A 12,497-nucleotide genomic window follows, 5' to 3' on the forward strand; every position below is an offset into this window, starting at 1 on the left:
ATTTTCTGTATATAATGTCCGACGATGAAGGCTCGTGCGTCCCGAGGAAGAATCATGTAAACTACCTATCTAAGTAATGTGCGAAGATTTATCGTTCTTTGCCTTGTAGTATTGCCAGTCTTACTGACGTGTGATGCGTTGCCCAATTAGCACCTGTAGATAGTATAGGATGTTGGTTTACTAGAAAAATACCTATGCGAGTTCGTCTTACTTACATACCTGAGAAAGTCTTTGTTAGGTATATCACGTCTTATATTGTTACTTCGAGTATGTAACAATAAATACAAGGCGAGAGATATGTCATGTATCACAGAGTTTATCCCCGACTACCCCCTCTTACACCTCGTGTAATATCTCCAGAAGGGGGAGAGTAGCATGTTTCTATATGATCATTTCAATTATACTATATATACTCCTTTCTACGCTAACTACATGTTTGCTTACGGCATAAAACCCCTCCAACCACTCTCTAAGCTGGTTGGGTGCTACAAGGTACAGACAGCAGTAACGGTAGTGTATGTCTTTTTCTAAGCCACAACCCAGCAGGACGCCGATACACTATTTCCTCTCCCTTATAAAAGAAAGCATCATCTCTATTCGAAACCGACCTAGGTACTCGATATCGGTTCATCCATACCCATCACAATTAACATAACGTGCCACAATTCGCATTATATAAACTTACGTACGAACGGTGCATACTACTTTATCAAGCATCGATTAAGTTCCTTGGGTAGACCGGTACTGTATAGCATCCAGTCCTTGTAAACCTATCCTCGGCCTCAGCTTCATAAGAAGTTTATCCTAACTAGGTACCTAAGATAGGGTAGGTAGGTATTCATTTCTGCTAGACCTACTGGAGGTATATAACGTACAAGGCGTAAGTAACAGGTCTTGGATTGATATATCTTAAGATCCTATTACTCGTTCACGTAGCAGCTAACCCAATGAGTGTCTAATGGTAACTTTTTATGCTAACTAGGCCAATATACATATACTTAGTGTAGTCGCTTTTAGGGGACGAGGATTTATCAATGAGTAGATTTACAAGTTGATTTTAGGTTAAGAAAGGGAAAGCTACATGACAAATCGTTCGCGTGTGCGCGTGAGAACCCAATAACAGTCCATCCACGCGATGGCGGTTGGGGATTCGTAAAGAACGGCTAACTACGGCCGCAATTTATTCCAGGATTAGGTGGCGAGTTATAAAGACAGGCGGGTTTGACCTACTTATCATCTTGCAGGTATTCTAAGGAAAGGGATACATGACATATCCAGCTGCAAAGTTATTCATTATCTACCAATCCGTACGAGTGAGTTAATTCCCAGTAACCAAACAGCTTACCCGTCAGTCTAGACAAACCAACTCCTAGGATTACTTCTCCTCGAAAGCCTTTGCGATGTTTTTTGTGTTGTTGGTGTGGCTATAGCATCTTATCTAAGAAGTCTCATAGGTGCTATGATTAGCAGATAATAACCTGTTACGATCATCAATGAAATTTTCCGAATTCCGAACTGGATCATGAGCATGTGATATGTGATATGTTAGACAAGTTTTACATGAAGGACAAGTTGAGATGAGCAGACTATAATACACCGAAAGTACTAATCGTCATATCGTTTTGACGTTTTCCTTACTGGTTAGCTAGCCAGCACTTACTTGTCTATGTCTATGCGTATTCAATCTTATGCGTGACCAAACCTCTAAACAACAAGGCGTCTTCATACAATAATAATAAGACTGGTAGTAATCATTTGCAAAGACGGATATGGAACTGGTACACTTTCTACTAAACGTAACCAGGTTAACATATACTACCACCACGCCGTTCATATAGAACTCATGGACTCACGATGACAACGGTATTAAGGGGTAACAAGGCACATGAGAATTAGGACGACTGGATAGCCATTCGAAGAACATGTATTTGTTATCTGCCAGTAAAGGCGCAGAGATCGTATGAGACGAAACAGCTTATCGTCTCGCCAACGTCCGTTTGCCTGCCGCTATCAAGCGGAACTACCGCTTTTAAGACCAAGATCTGATTGCCCAACTACCTAAAAACCACATGAAGCTACCAGCAACCCAGCCATGTACGCCACCTTCTCCTGTGACCCTCCTCCTCCCCGGGGCGATGCATCAAAGAGATTCTGAACTAGATAACAATGAATGCGATGTGCTGAAACACAAAATGCCCCCCGCGACAAGAAAAACTCGAAAACGATGCTGAGAGCCGGCGGGATAATTTTATTCGTTAGATACGGTGCTTTTCGCTCTCTGCTCGCCATGGTTATGATTAGTGCTGTTGACGGTTGTTACGCGCGGCCGCGTGGTGCTTTAGGTGTCTCACCCAGTCGAGAATAGAGCATGTATAGTGCCATCCTGTTACATTCTTCGGTTCCCGTGATTGTTACTAGCCGCTCATTACTATTATCTTGCGGCTCGTTGATCTTAATCACGCTGCCGCTAATTGTTCGAATCTCATTGATTTTTTGACCACCCTTACCAATGATGGCACCAACCATATCGTTGGGAATGTAGATCTGTTGAGTCATTGGCGCTCCTGCGATAGCAGCACCGTGCATTGGCTGAGCTGGAGGACCGCCGTGAGGATGGGGGCCACCCACATGAGGGGCGTGGTGAGGCGGCATGTGCGGTGCGGCACCATATCCGGCTGCCTGGGGTGCGTAGTGCATCGGCACACTCGGGTTAGGTTGCGGCGTGGCCGCATGCGGGTGGTAGGGTTGCGTATACGGCGCCGGCGGCATGTGATGGGCTCGAGGATCGGGTCGTCGACCGTAGTTTTCGCGATGACCAAAGTTGCCGCCAGCGGGTTGAGGGCAGTACGGAACCACTTGCATTCCTCCGGGCACGACGCCGGTGGGACCACCACTCCGGGTGGCATAGGCCGACGCGGCGGGGCCGCCGAAGCGTTCGTTAAGTTGCTGGAGGAGCGTGCTTCCTACATAATAAGTAGCAATATGAACAGCGTCAGCTACGCCCATGACTACGAGGGAACGCTCGCTAGATAGCGGTAGGCACGAGTCAGAGGCATTGAGCCGCGCTCCTGAAGCATCTTGGATCTCACGAATGCGGGCACCGCCCTTCCCGATAATGGACCCAATAAGTACATGAGGTATAAGCAGTCGAAGAGGATATGTCTTGGACTGAGCGTTGGATTTCTCCGTTAGAGGCTCGTTATTTAAGGTTCGGATAATCAAACCGAACGCCTAAAGGTGATGTTAGCTGGGGTCTAGACATGTTATAAGATTAGCGGTTGGTTAAATACCTTGGCCACAGCCTCAACAGCTCCGCTAACAGTAAGTATTCGTTCTACAGCGCCCTTCTGGTAATCACTGACGGTACACTTGGCACTAGATAGCTTCCGGATATTAGAAACGTTTTCGCCACCTTTACCAATAATGGTAGCGGCTTCAGGGCTGGAGATGACAGCACGGATATGAATCCATGTAGTCTCATCGTGAGTGTTGGTCGCGGCGGCACCGGACACGCCTGTAGGGCCAGAAACTGCGGCGTCTACGGCAGACTTGGCTTCCTCAACATCAGGTACGACAGTATCGCCTTGGTCGTCTTTGATCTCAGCCTTGTCCTGATTGGTATCCTCGGGCTTGGCTGTGCCATTAGTTGCAGTAGGTACCGAGACGCCATCACCATTGCTCTCAGGAAGCTCAATATCCTTGTCATTATCTCCATTGTTGATAACTTTGTCAAGGGCAGGCCGTTTGGCTTCGGGTTGATCAATGCCCCGGGAAGGAGAGGAAGCATCCTCTAGAGGGCGTTTAGCCGGATTAGTAGGGTGAGAAGGCGAGGCAGACATATTGTTCTATGAACTTGTTCACTCTTGAGCGGACGCTACGGTAGGCCGTTTAGACGGTCGAATTGATATTGAATTATCGTTCTTTTTTTATCTACACCTTGAGGGTTTTCGAAGGAAAACGTGCAGGTGTAGTGGTTCGGAACGTGATATGGCTCAAGTACCCTCAAGTTGATGAATGTTTGTATGCGGGATCTAGAGGTCAGGTCGGACTTGAAAGGTAGGGTCGATGATGGAACGAGATCGGAGTCGTCAGGTTAGGTGACGACAGGGACAACGAGAAGAGTGATATGAAAGATCCGGCTGGGACCTGGACGCTCGTGTTGCAAGGCGGAATATTGGTAGGACGAGAATGGTGATGACCTGACGGTAGCTGAGGGCGATTTGATGGAGGTAGAGGATTGCTAGCTTGACCAAGACGAGTATGTGGTGATCAAGTCGGCGGTAGAGTATGGAAGGACGGACGAAGTAGACGAAGTAGGAGTGGTGGATTGGAAAGAAGTGGCAGGATCAGAGAGACGTAGTCAGTTCTCAAACCTTTTACTCCGTCAAATAGGAAACACCTTAGGCAGATATCTCGATGCCGATTTCCTTTTCTTATGCTTTCTTATGCCTGAACCTTTTCTAAGAAGAAACTGCCTCTCCAGCAGGTAATACCTTTGATAGGGCGGTGGAGGACAGGTCGACCCGCGTCGCGTTTGGCGTCTCGAGGCGAACTAAGATGCGCCAAAGCGATTATAAAAATCACTTTTTACTGCGGATAGGTGCAGTAAAGGAGGCTTTTATAAGCGACAGAACCCCGTTGTCTCTTTTTAAGAGAAACTTGATTGCGAAACTACCTCAACAAGCCTCAACAAGGGGGAAGAAGGCGGGACGATTGGGGAATTAAACGTAAAATATAGTAATAGAAGGGGGGGGGAAGGGGCAGAAAAAAATTGGTGCAGTGCTAAGTTCGCAACGCAGGCGATAAGGGGTGATACGACTTGTGAAGAAGGACGGAAAGGGGGGGGGAGAGAGGATAAAGATTGAATTGAAGGAGGCGAGATGCGTGTTGTAGGTTGGAGGTTGTCTACATAAAGGTTGTCTTACTCGAATGCAAGAAAGATCTAACTTACAGTGGGCACGGTTGCTTTTGCTGCTTTTGCAAAAAGGTACTTACCTTATGTACATACCTATGTACCTAGGTAACTAATGGGGCTCCTCCACACAAAATCTTAGGGAGGTAACGTCCAAGCGTCATGGATTCCCACCTAATTGGCTCTAGTGCCATCTAGTGCCACTGTGCGTTTTCGAATTCAGCTCCTGTTTTGCACTCTGCTATGCTATTACGGTGAGTCTCCTTACCTAATATGGTGTTCGCCAGCCTCGTCTATACCTCTATGTATACATGTATATAGTGTACTTTTTATTATCGTGTTTGTTGGCCAATTTTCTTGTACATTAATAAAGTATATTCGTATGCTCTTCCAGTCTCATTCCGGCTATCTCGTTCTGCTACTGTACACACATATGTATGTACGTATGTTATGTCGTACAACACACGGTGTACACCAGGAAGTGTTAATTTCTTTCAGTGTGTAGTTTTATTTTATTTTATCTAGGTACTATCATCTCGGAAGTTTAAACCTAACAATTATATAAAAGAACGAATTAATATTAATTGTATAGTTATTACTACCTACTTTAAGAAGCTTGGTCTAAGATACTATACTAATATACTAGGTTACGCGTATACATTAGGTATTCGTTAGAATTATTCCGTAGGGTTAATCAATAAGAGCTGCTTCAGGATTGTTTGTGCCGCAGATCCATCGGCACTTGACCTGCGTTGCATTTCTTGGCATCCCCTTGAACCCATGCTCCAGTCTTTGCTAGACACTACGAGGTACTAGCTGCATATTTTCTGCAATATGGAAATATACATACACACGTCTATTACGAACTGCAAGCTGCAAGACATCAACCGCATTTTATCCTGCTGCAAGTATCGTTTTCCGATTTATTAGAGGGTTTGTCTTGGCATCCTAAATCCTAAATCATTAGATATTACGACGAAGAAATGGATAGCGGAGCGCGTCTTAGCGACGACTTGGATTTGTTTCACACCTCCCATCTCCAAGCTACGGTACGGGAGCTTCAGGAGAGAGTCAGGGAGCATGAAGTCGCGCTAAACGAGCTGCGCGCTACTCCAAGTGCGCATGGCACAAGCCAGTCTTATCCCCCAACAGCGTCGTTGGATATCATGAAACTAGCTTATGATGAGCTGGCATCGCAAACACCATTCCTTCCGTTTCCGGAATCTTTATTGCCCGCTCTTCTAGCACTCCGCAAAACCCACCAGACTGTGGAGGAGACAAAGGCCTATTTAGCCTCTCATAAAGACTCGGTTGAGAAGACCAAGCGACGACTCGAGGTAGAGAAGTCTAACCTCGAAGATCAGAAAGCCCTTTCGCAAAGTTTGCGCAATCGCATACAATCATTGCGAGATGGCTTGGAAAGCCGAATGGAGATGGGACCGGAGGACATAGCTGCAGAACGGATAAACGAACTGAAGCAAAAGAAAAAGTACTACGACAAGGAAACCTCCAGGCTTCTCAAAGCGCTGAGAAAGTTTATCGACGAGCATCTTGCGGGAATGCTTGCCGCTGAAGAGCTTGGAGGCCCTGTTGTTGGCGATATCATGGATATCGATGGGTCTGATCTTGCTGCAGGATTTAGCTCTCAGGGCAAACTGAAAAAGGCAAAGGAGAATCCAGATGAGGACAAACGACAGAGACGCATCGACGAGATATGGGGTATACGAGAGGATGGGGAGCCAACAGAGAGAGCTAAGGCGGGCAGCCGGGATGAAGCTGCGGCCGCGGGTGAGGAGATGCGCACTTTAACAGAGGAACTACTCAACGCCTTAGCACAATCTGACGGCGATAGTTCAGCTGCCTATGTCCAGCTCCCTAGGGAGACGGCAGCTGCAAGGTTCCTAGTCAGGTCTAAAGTTGCGCAGTTTCACCCTAGAGACTCTACGAAGCTCCGGCTAATCGACTTTGGTAAAGACTTGGATGAATAAAACGTGCTCAAGCTTTCGCCTCCGGTTTCATGATTTACTCACGTACATACAAGTGCAAAACACCGCATAGACTGGTATATACATGTAGCTATCAAACCAGACTAGGATATGTGTTTTCTACAATTAGGGTCAATATCTAAAGATCAGGGGGGTTTGAGTTCAATTACTCGGTTCAAAAAAGAGCGACCTAAGATCAATTTACGTGGCGTTTTAAGGACTACCTCCTAAGTACCATTATTCTATGTACACGAACATCGAAGACAGTTTTAGAACAATGCACCTTCGCGTTTTCTCATTTGTGATGTATCTACGATTCCAAGATGGCGGAATGATATATCACGGTTGACAACATCTACGAGGTAGATTAGGTACCTCCTTTTAGGTACCTAGCGTAGGGTGCATATATGCAATTCTTGGCATCCAATACAGTATTCCGTACGCCGTCTAGCCATTGGCCAATTAGCATCAACCTTCTTCCCTAAACGCCCCTCAACGCGTCGCCGCACCCGCGTCCCAACGCTATGTACCTAATGTATGGTATAGAAGTATATCCCACTTTCCGCTGCAGTGTAAATCTTTCTTCACCGCAACTGCTACAACCCGATTCCCACAAACCCAATTGCCAAATTACTTGCACAGTTCAAACAAACATTGTATAGACTTCCCCTTCTAGACTATTTACTTGATTTAAGTCCCAAGACTATGACCACTACTGCATCTGTAACATCACCACCAACCTCACCACCCGCAAAAAGAGTCAAGACCACTCCCTCAACTACAACTACTAGCAACACTGACAACACTACTGAAGCAATGTCTTCCTCCGACAACACCACCACCACCACACCCCAACCCCCCATCCCCGTCCCCAACCTCGACCAATCTCCCCCCCTCCTAATCAAAAAACTCTCCCCCGCCGCCAAACTGCCCACGCGCGGGAGTCCCTTCTCCGCCGGCTATGACCTGTACGCCGCACACCCGACGACCATCCCCTCTCGCGGCAAAGCCCTAGTCGACACCGACATAGCCATCGCCGTGCCCGCCGGCACCTACGGCCGCATAGCCCCGCGGTCCGGCCTAGCAGCCAAGCATTTCATCGACACGGGCGCCGGCGTCATCGACGCCGACTACCGGGGCCAGGTCAAGGTTCTACTATTCAACCACTCGGATGCGGATTTCGCCGTCGCCGAGGGGGACCGGGTCGCCCAGCTCGTCGTGGAGAGGATTTATACGCCCGAAGTGCTCGAGGTGCAGGAGCTGGAGGAGAGCGTGCGTGGGGCGGGCGGGTTTGGAAGCACGGGGACGAATTAGGGGGGGTTGTCGCTTAGGCTTGGAATATGGAGTGTCTGGTATGATATACGATGGGTTTATGAAAACTTAGACGGCACTGGTAGACGACTACCGGTAATCTGGTCAGGTTCGTTGGTCAACTGATTAGCCAGCCAAGTAGATGGAGCATATATATGTACCTAAGGTAGACTCTTTTCAAGGGGAAAGGGATTCTAGCTCATCCATGTATAGAAGATGAGATATGAAGGAAATGAATATAAATTCTACAAACATTCTAAGAGCTGCCTTTTCAAACCAGATAAAGGATCTTATACAGCACAACCATACTCAATCCTACTTCTAGTGATATCTAGTCACATTTCTATTCTATAATGTGGTATAGGTAGCCTAATGCCCATATGTCACAAATCTAGCCTGGTCCCTTTTCTCAATACAGCATCCAAGTTTATTTACACCTTTTCCGCGCGGTATTCCACCTTCGGATTACGTAGACTCCCCAGATTTCTCGCGAGTTTCAGCTCCGAAGCCCTCGACTTTATAAGATGTAGTGCCTTCTCGTCTAGATTTTTGTCTTTCTGCTTCTCTGCCATCTCTGCTGTTAAGCTCGCACATGTACGATCTAAAACCTCGTGCATACTAGCCAGGACCTTCTCTGCTGCCCTCGCGAGCGGTAGGTCCTGAGCATCAGCGTCGTCGGGACTAAGCCACGAGAGCTTTTCCACTAGGGGACCGTTTCCATCCCCATTGCTCTGCTTGTCGTAGTTGGTTACCGCCTCGCGCATGCGGGCTACCATCAGTGCCGCGAACATGTCTCCTGTTCCGCTGAAGTAGCACTCAAACACTGGAAACGTGATCCTGAAGAGCCGGGGCTGTCGGTCCGAAGTCATGGTCGAACCCACGACTGACATGGTGCGGGTTGTCTCCGTAGAAGGAGATGAGTTTGCGGACGGTAAGGACACGGATGTGATAACGATGTGAGGGACGCCGAAGTCTTGGTGTAGAACTCGAATCGCATTCTCAAGAGAGGCAAAATCGGTAATCTTTACGCCAGAAAGGAGTCTACCGAAAAGGAGGCTCGTTAGCTAACATACTCCCACTCTTTCCTTAACTGCCACTTCCTAGACCAGAATTTACCGAGATCTTCATCTGTCTACCTAGGAAAGGAATGTACATATGAAAGCAATGGACTTACTCAGCTTCGAACTGATTGGGTAAGATAAGGTCGGCATATTGTATCAGGTTCTTATACGCAGGCACTACATCCTCTGCGACATATAGGCGGCCATTGTCACCCATGACCGGATCTAGCACCCAGAAGAAGCTTCCTGGTTTCTGAGCCTTCGATTTGTGCTTGAGTTCCTTTCCGATGTTTCCGACTGCCTCGACGGCGGCTGCCCCGGGAACGTACCCCGAAAGCATCATGTCGAAGTTATCGAGATATGACTGCTTGAGACCTTCCCATAGATCTGTGATCTCCTGCGCTGACACACGCGTGCCTTTCCATTGCTTGTAACCCGTGTGGTTGCCTTTGTGTTTGATACTCATGTTAGAACGTGGTATACCCGGCTCTGAGATACTGATTAACAAGTATGTACGTACTGAACTGCACGGTATTCATAGCAGAGACATCGCAGCCCATAGACTGTAGCGCAAAGACGGCGATCTTATTGCCAACGTTCCTATCCACGGAAATCTGGTGTTAACGGAAGGGTCGTCGACGACCTTGGTAGTATAAATCTAAAACTCTCACCCTGAGACAACCTTCAAAGAGGGATATTAGCTACTAGAAAATAGGAAACTGACTGCTAGAAGCATTGGCTTTTCCCTACATGGCTGGCGACGGCTAAGACGCTCGTCTCTGGGACGAACGGTGGTTCGGCACTCATGCGGACGGTTGGTAGGAAGGTGACGATGTGAATTGTGTAAGTGTATGAGTGTATAAGTGAATTAGAGAAAGTCAAGTATTTTGTTATGTTCCACGAAGCCGTTTAAAGAAGTAAGCATCAGAGAAAGAGCGGAGGATCCAGACGGAAGCCGTGATGATAATATAACCTCCGCCGAGTGCCGAAGACAATAAGGCGCATGACTCTCTTCCGATAAGTGACCATTGAAAAGCTGAGTCTAAGATTGTCGAAGTGCCCCGCCATGACGGATATAGCCCCGCACTAAACTTCTTTGAGTTGCTCCCTGCAGATATGGTGTACGTTAGGTACATCTAATCTATTTCAGTATCGTAACTTCAAAATACTAGCACGAGCTATATGAGCTATATAACTTCCATGTACATAGTAGCTTCATGTTGGGTAAGAAAATGAATTTATATTAGGGTTATAAAACCCATTAATCTGCCTATCTCGTCCTTTAATCGCCTCGCAAGCCATGGATTGATACTGCATCTAAAGCCAATGCCGTCCAAGAAGCCCTATACTAATAATGCAATTGACATTTTGCATGCGGTATTCATTCGTATCCATTTCGTAGACCACGAGAAGTTCCATCGCAAGTCCCGTGGTAGTCTACCACCTCTAAATATCGACGTGGTATATTCGTGATTCTCATTAGCTTCTGTCTTGCTTAATTTCTTACTCTTCGTCACCAATCTATAAGTTCATCATTAGTAATGCGTCAGATATAGCATCAAGGGTCGCAGTGTGACATACCTTGGGAGCGAGGTAGAACCTCAAGTAACTGCTGCCGGCCAATCCATACTCCACTAGAAGAGGTACCTCGTTGGATAAGCAGATCTTGACGGTGCTGGATAGAGCTTGGGCTTTGCAGAAGTTGACTAGGTACTTGAGGGAGAAGGTAAGGCCGACCGGCTCGGTGAGCTCAATATCGATGTTGAGTTCGGGCTTGTCGACGTTCTGGTGGCTTCGAAGCGTAACGGCACCGTTACCGATATCACCGTTGCAGGAGAATTTGACTCCGTCCTTGGTAGCATCGATCGTCACTTATACGTGTTAGCTATACTCTCTTTATAATACGTAACTCTAATCGAGAGAAGAGCATAACTGCCACTTACCAGATTCAGACATAGCCATCAAATCCGTGCAGATACGTCTGAACTCAGACGAGGGCATAGAGATAGTCGCAGCATACTCCGTTTCGGGAATACCCAAGTGCTCCTGGTCGATATCCATGAGCTTCAAGTCGTATTCGCTGATACGGTCGTTCTCGCTGCTCTCGAAGACGAGATTAAGGGAATCAGGCGCATCTTCAGCCTTTAATGTGAGGATATCTTCGTTCTGTGCTGCACGTAGAACTTTCGTGAGGGAGACGAGATTTACACCGAGGGCAATATTGCGGTCGCAGCGGTAAGGAGAGAAACCTTCGGCCTTCAGCATCATCGACACAAGGGCGACGTGAGAGTTGTCCATGGCCTGCAGCGCGATACCCGAGTCATTGCAGTCGAAGTTACAATCCTGCACCAGATCCTTGATAGAATCAACCACCTATAATCTGTCAGCTTGATTGATAGCGGAAAGCTACACAATTGGGTAGACAGACCTTTTTCAGGATCTGGGCCTGCTCGAGTCGTGCCTCTAACATGGTGATTAATTTTAGACAGAATATAATAAAATAGGGTGTTAATAAAGTTGGGTGTCTGGAAGTGACGAATATAGATCGGTAAAAGGAAGACTCGGTATGTGATTACTATCGTAAGAATTGTTCGTAACTGAGGTTGTTGTCGAGAAGGTACCCTAAATTTGGTTATGCTGAAGAATATTTGGCAAGAAATATAATTCTAGAAATTAGTGGGATAAGCTGGGGAACGGAGACGCGTTGAGTGGTTGAACGCGTCTTTAATTGAAGGCAGACGCGCGAATGCCCCACATTGATACAGGTAACAGCGGTATGGATGGTACTTATACAATGTACCTACGAATTCAATCAACCAATCAATTGAACAGGGCATCTTTATGGGGCCAGCCATAGCTCTCATTGTGATGTACACCGTACATTTTAAGGAGACATAGCTTTTAAATTTTTTTTTTATATGTACCCCTGATAATTATCACTCTTGTCGTACGTAGTCGTACGAAATAGTTTTCATCGTGTCTTCTCAACTGAGGTTTTATTATGTATGTACTTTATGTATACGCCTAGTTAAGGCGGCTGATTTTTGTGTATGTACTCGCAACATAGAAAAGACATTATAGGCAAAGATCGTATGGATGACCAGCTCTCTTATGCAGTAAATCCCCCCCAAAACCAACTAAAGCAAACGCCATGGACGAAGTCAACTTCGAATCGGATCGCTCTCTATCCCAAATGCGCCATATTACAACCGATGACCCAGTTCATAA

The 12,497-nt window shown here is 46.7% G+C and overlaps 5 protein-coding genes across 5 annotated transcripts; 2 read left to right on the plus strand and 3 right to left on the minus strand.

Moving 5' to 3' along the window:
* Positions 1–2,316: 2,316 nt before the first annotated feature.
* On the minus strand, positions 2,317–3,839 carry GL218_07152 (RNA-binding protein rnc1; the record flags this gene model as incomplete). The annotated part of the gene is made up of 2 exons (XM_033583897.1): positions 2,317–3,231; positions 3,291–3,839. The coding sequence occupies 2 exons, from the start codon at positions 3,837–3,839 to the stop codon at positions 2,317–2,319; spliced, it is 1,464 nt and encodes a 487-aa protein (XP_033432972.1).
* A 2,056-nt stretch (positions 3,840–5,895) lies between these two features.
* On the plus strand, positions 5,896–6,900 carry GL218_07153 (uncharacterized protein; the record flags this gene model as incomplete). The annotated part of the gene is made up of 1 exon (XM_033583898.1): positions 5,896–6,900. One exon carries the CDS (start codon positions 5,896–5,898, stop codon positions 6,898–6,900), a length of 1,005 nt encoding a protein of 334 aa, XP_033432971.1.
* Positions 6,901–7,602: 702 nt separating this feature from the next.
* GL218_07154 (Deoxyuridine 5'-triphosphate nucleotidohydrolase) lies at positions 7,603–8,211 on the plus strand (the record flags this gene model as incomplete). Its single annotated transcript, XM_033583899.1, has 1 exon — positions 7,603–8,211. One exon carries the CDS (start codon positions 7,603–7,605, stop codon positions 8,209–8,211), a length of 609 nt encoding a protein of 202 aa, XP_033432979.1.
* A 428-nt stretch (positions 8,212–8,639) lies between these two features.
* Positions 8,640–10,076, minus strand: GL218_07155 (putative pyridoxal kinase C6F6.11c; the record flags this gene model as incomplete). The annotated part of the gene is made up of 5 exons (XM_033583900.1): positions 8,640–9,249; positions 9,383–9,716; positions 9,790–9,869; positions 9,941–9,951; positions 10,020–10,076. 5 exons carry the CDS (start codon positions 10,074–10,076, stop codon positions 8,640–8,642), a joined length of 1,092 nt encoding a protein of 363 aa, XP_033432978.1.
* Positions 10,077–10,772: 696 nt separating this feature from the next.
* On the minus strand, positions 10,773–11,739 carry GL218_07156 (Proliferating cell nuclear antigen; the record flags this gene model as incomplete). The annotated part of the gene is made up of 4 exons (XM_033583901.1): positions 10,773–10,790; positions 10,851–11,140; positions 11,213–11,642; positions 11,698–11,739. The coding sequence occupies 4 exons, from the start codon at positions 11,737–11,739 to the stop codon at positions 10,773–10,775; spliced, it is 780 nt and encodes a 259-aa protein (XP_033432977.1).
* Positions 11,740–12,497: the final 758 nt, after the last annotated feature.

Source organism: Daldinia childiae (assembly GCF_008694065.1).
Source record: "Daldinia childiae strain JS-1345 chromosome Unknown Scaffold8, whole genome shotgun sequence".
Taxonomy (NCBI): Eukaryota; Fungi; Ascomycota; class Sordariomycetes; order Xylariales; family Hypoxylaceae; genus Daldinia; species Daldinia childiae.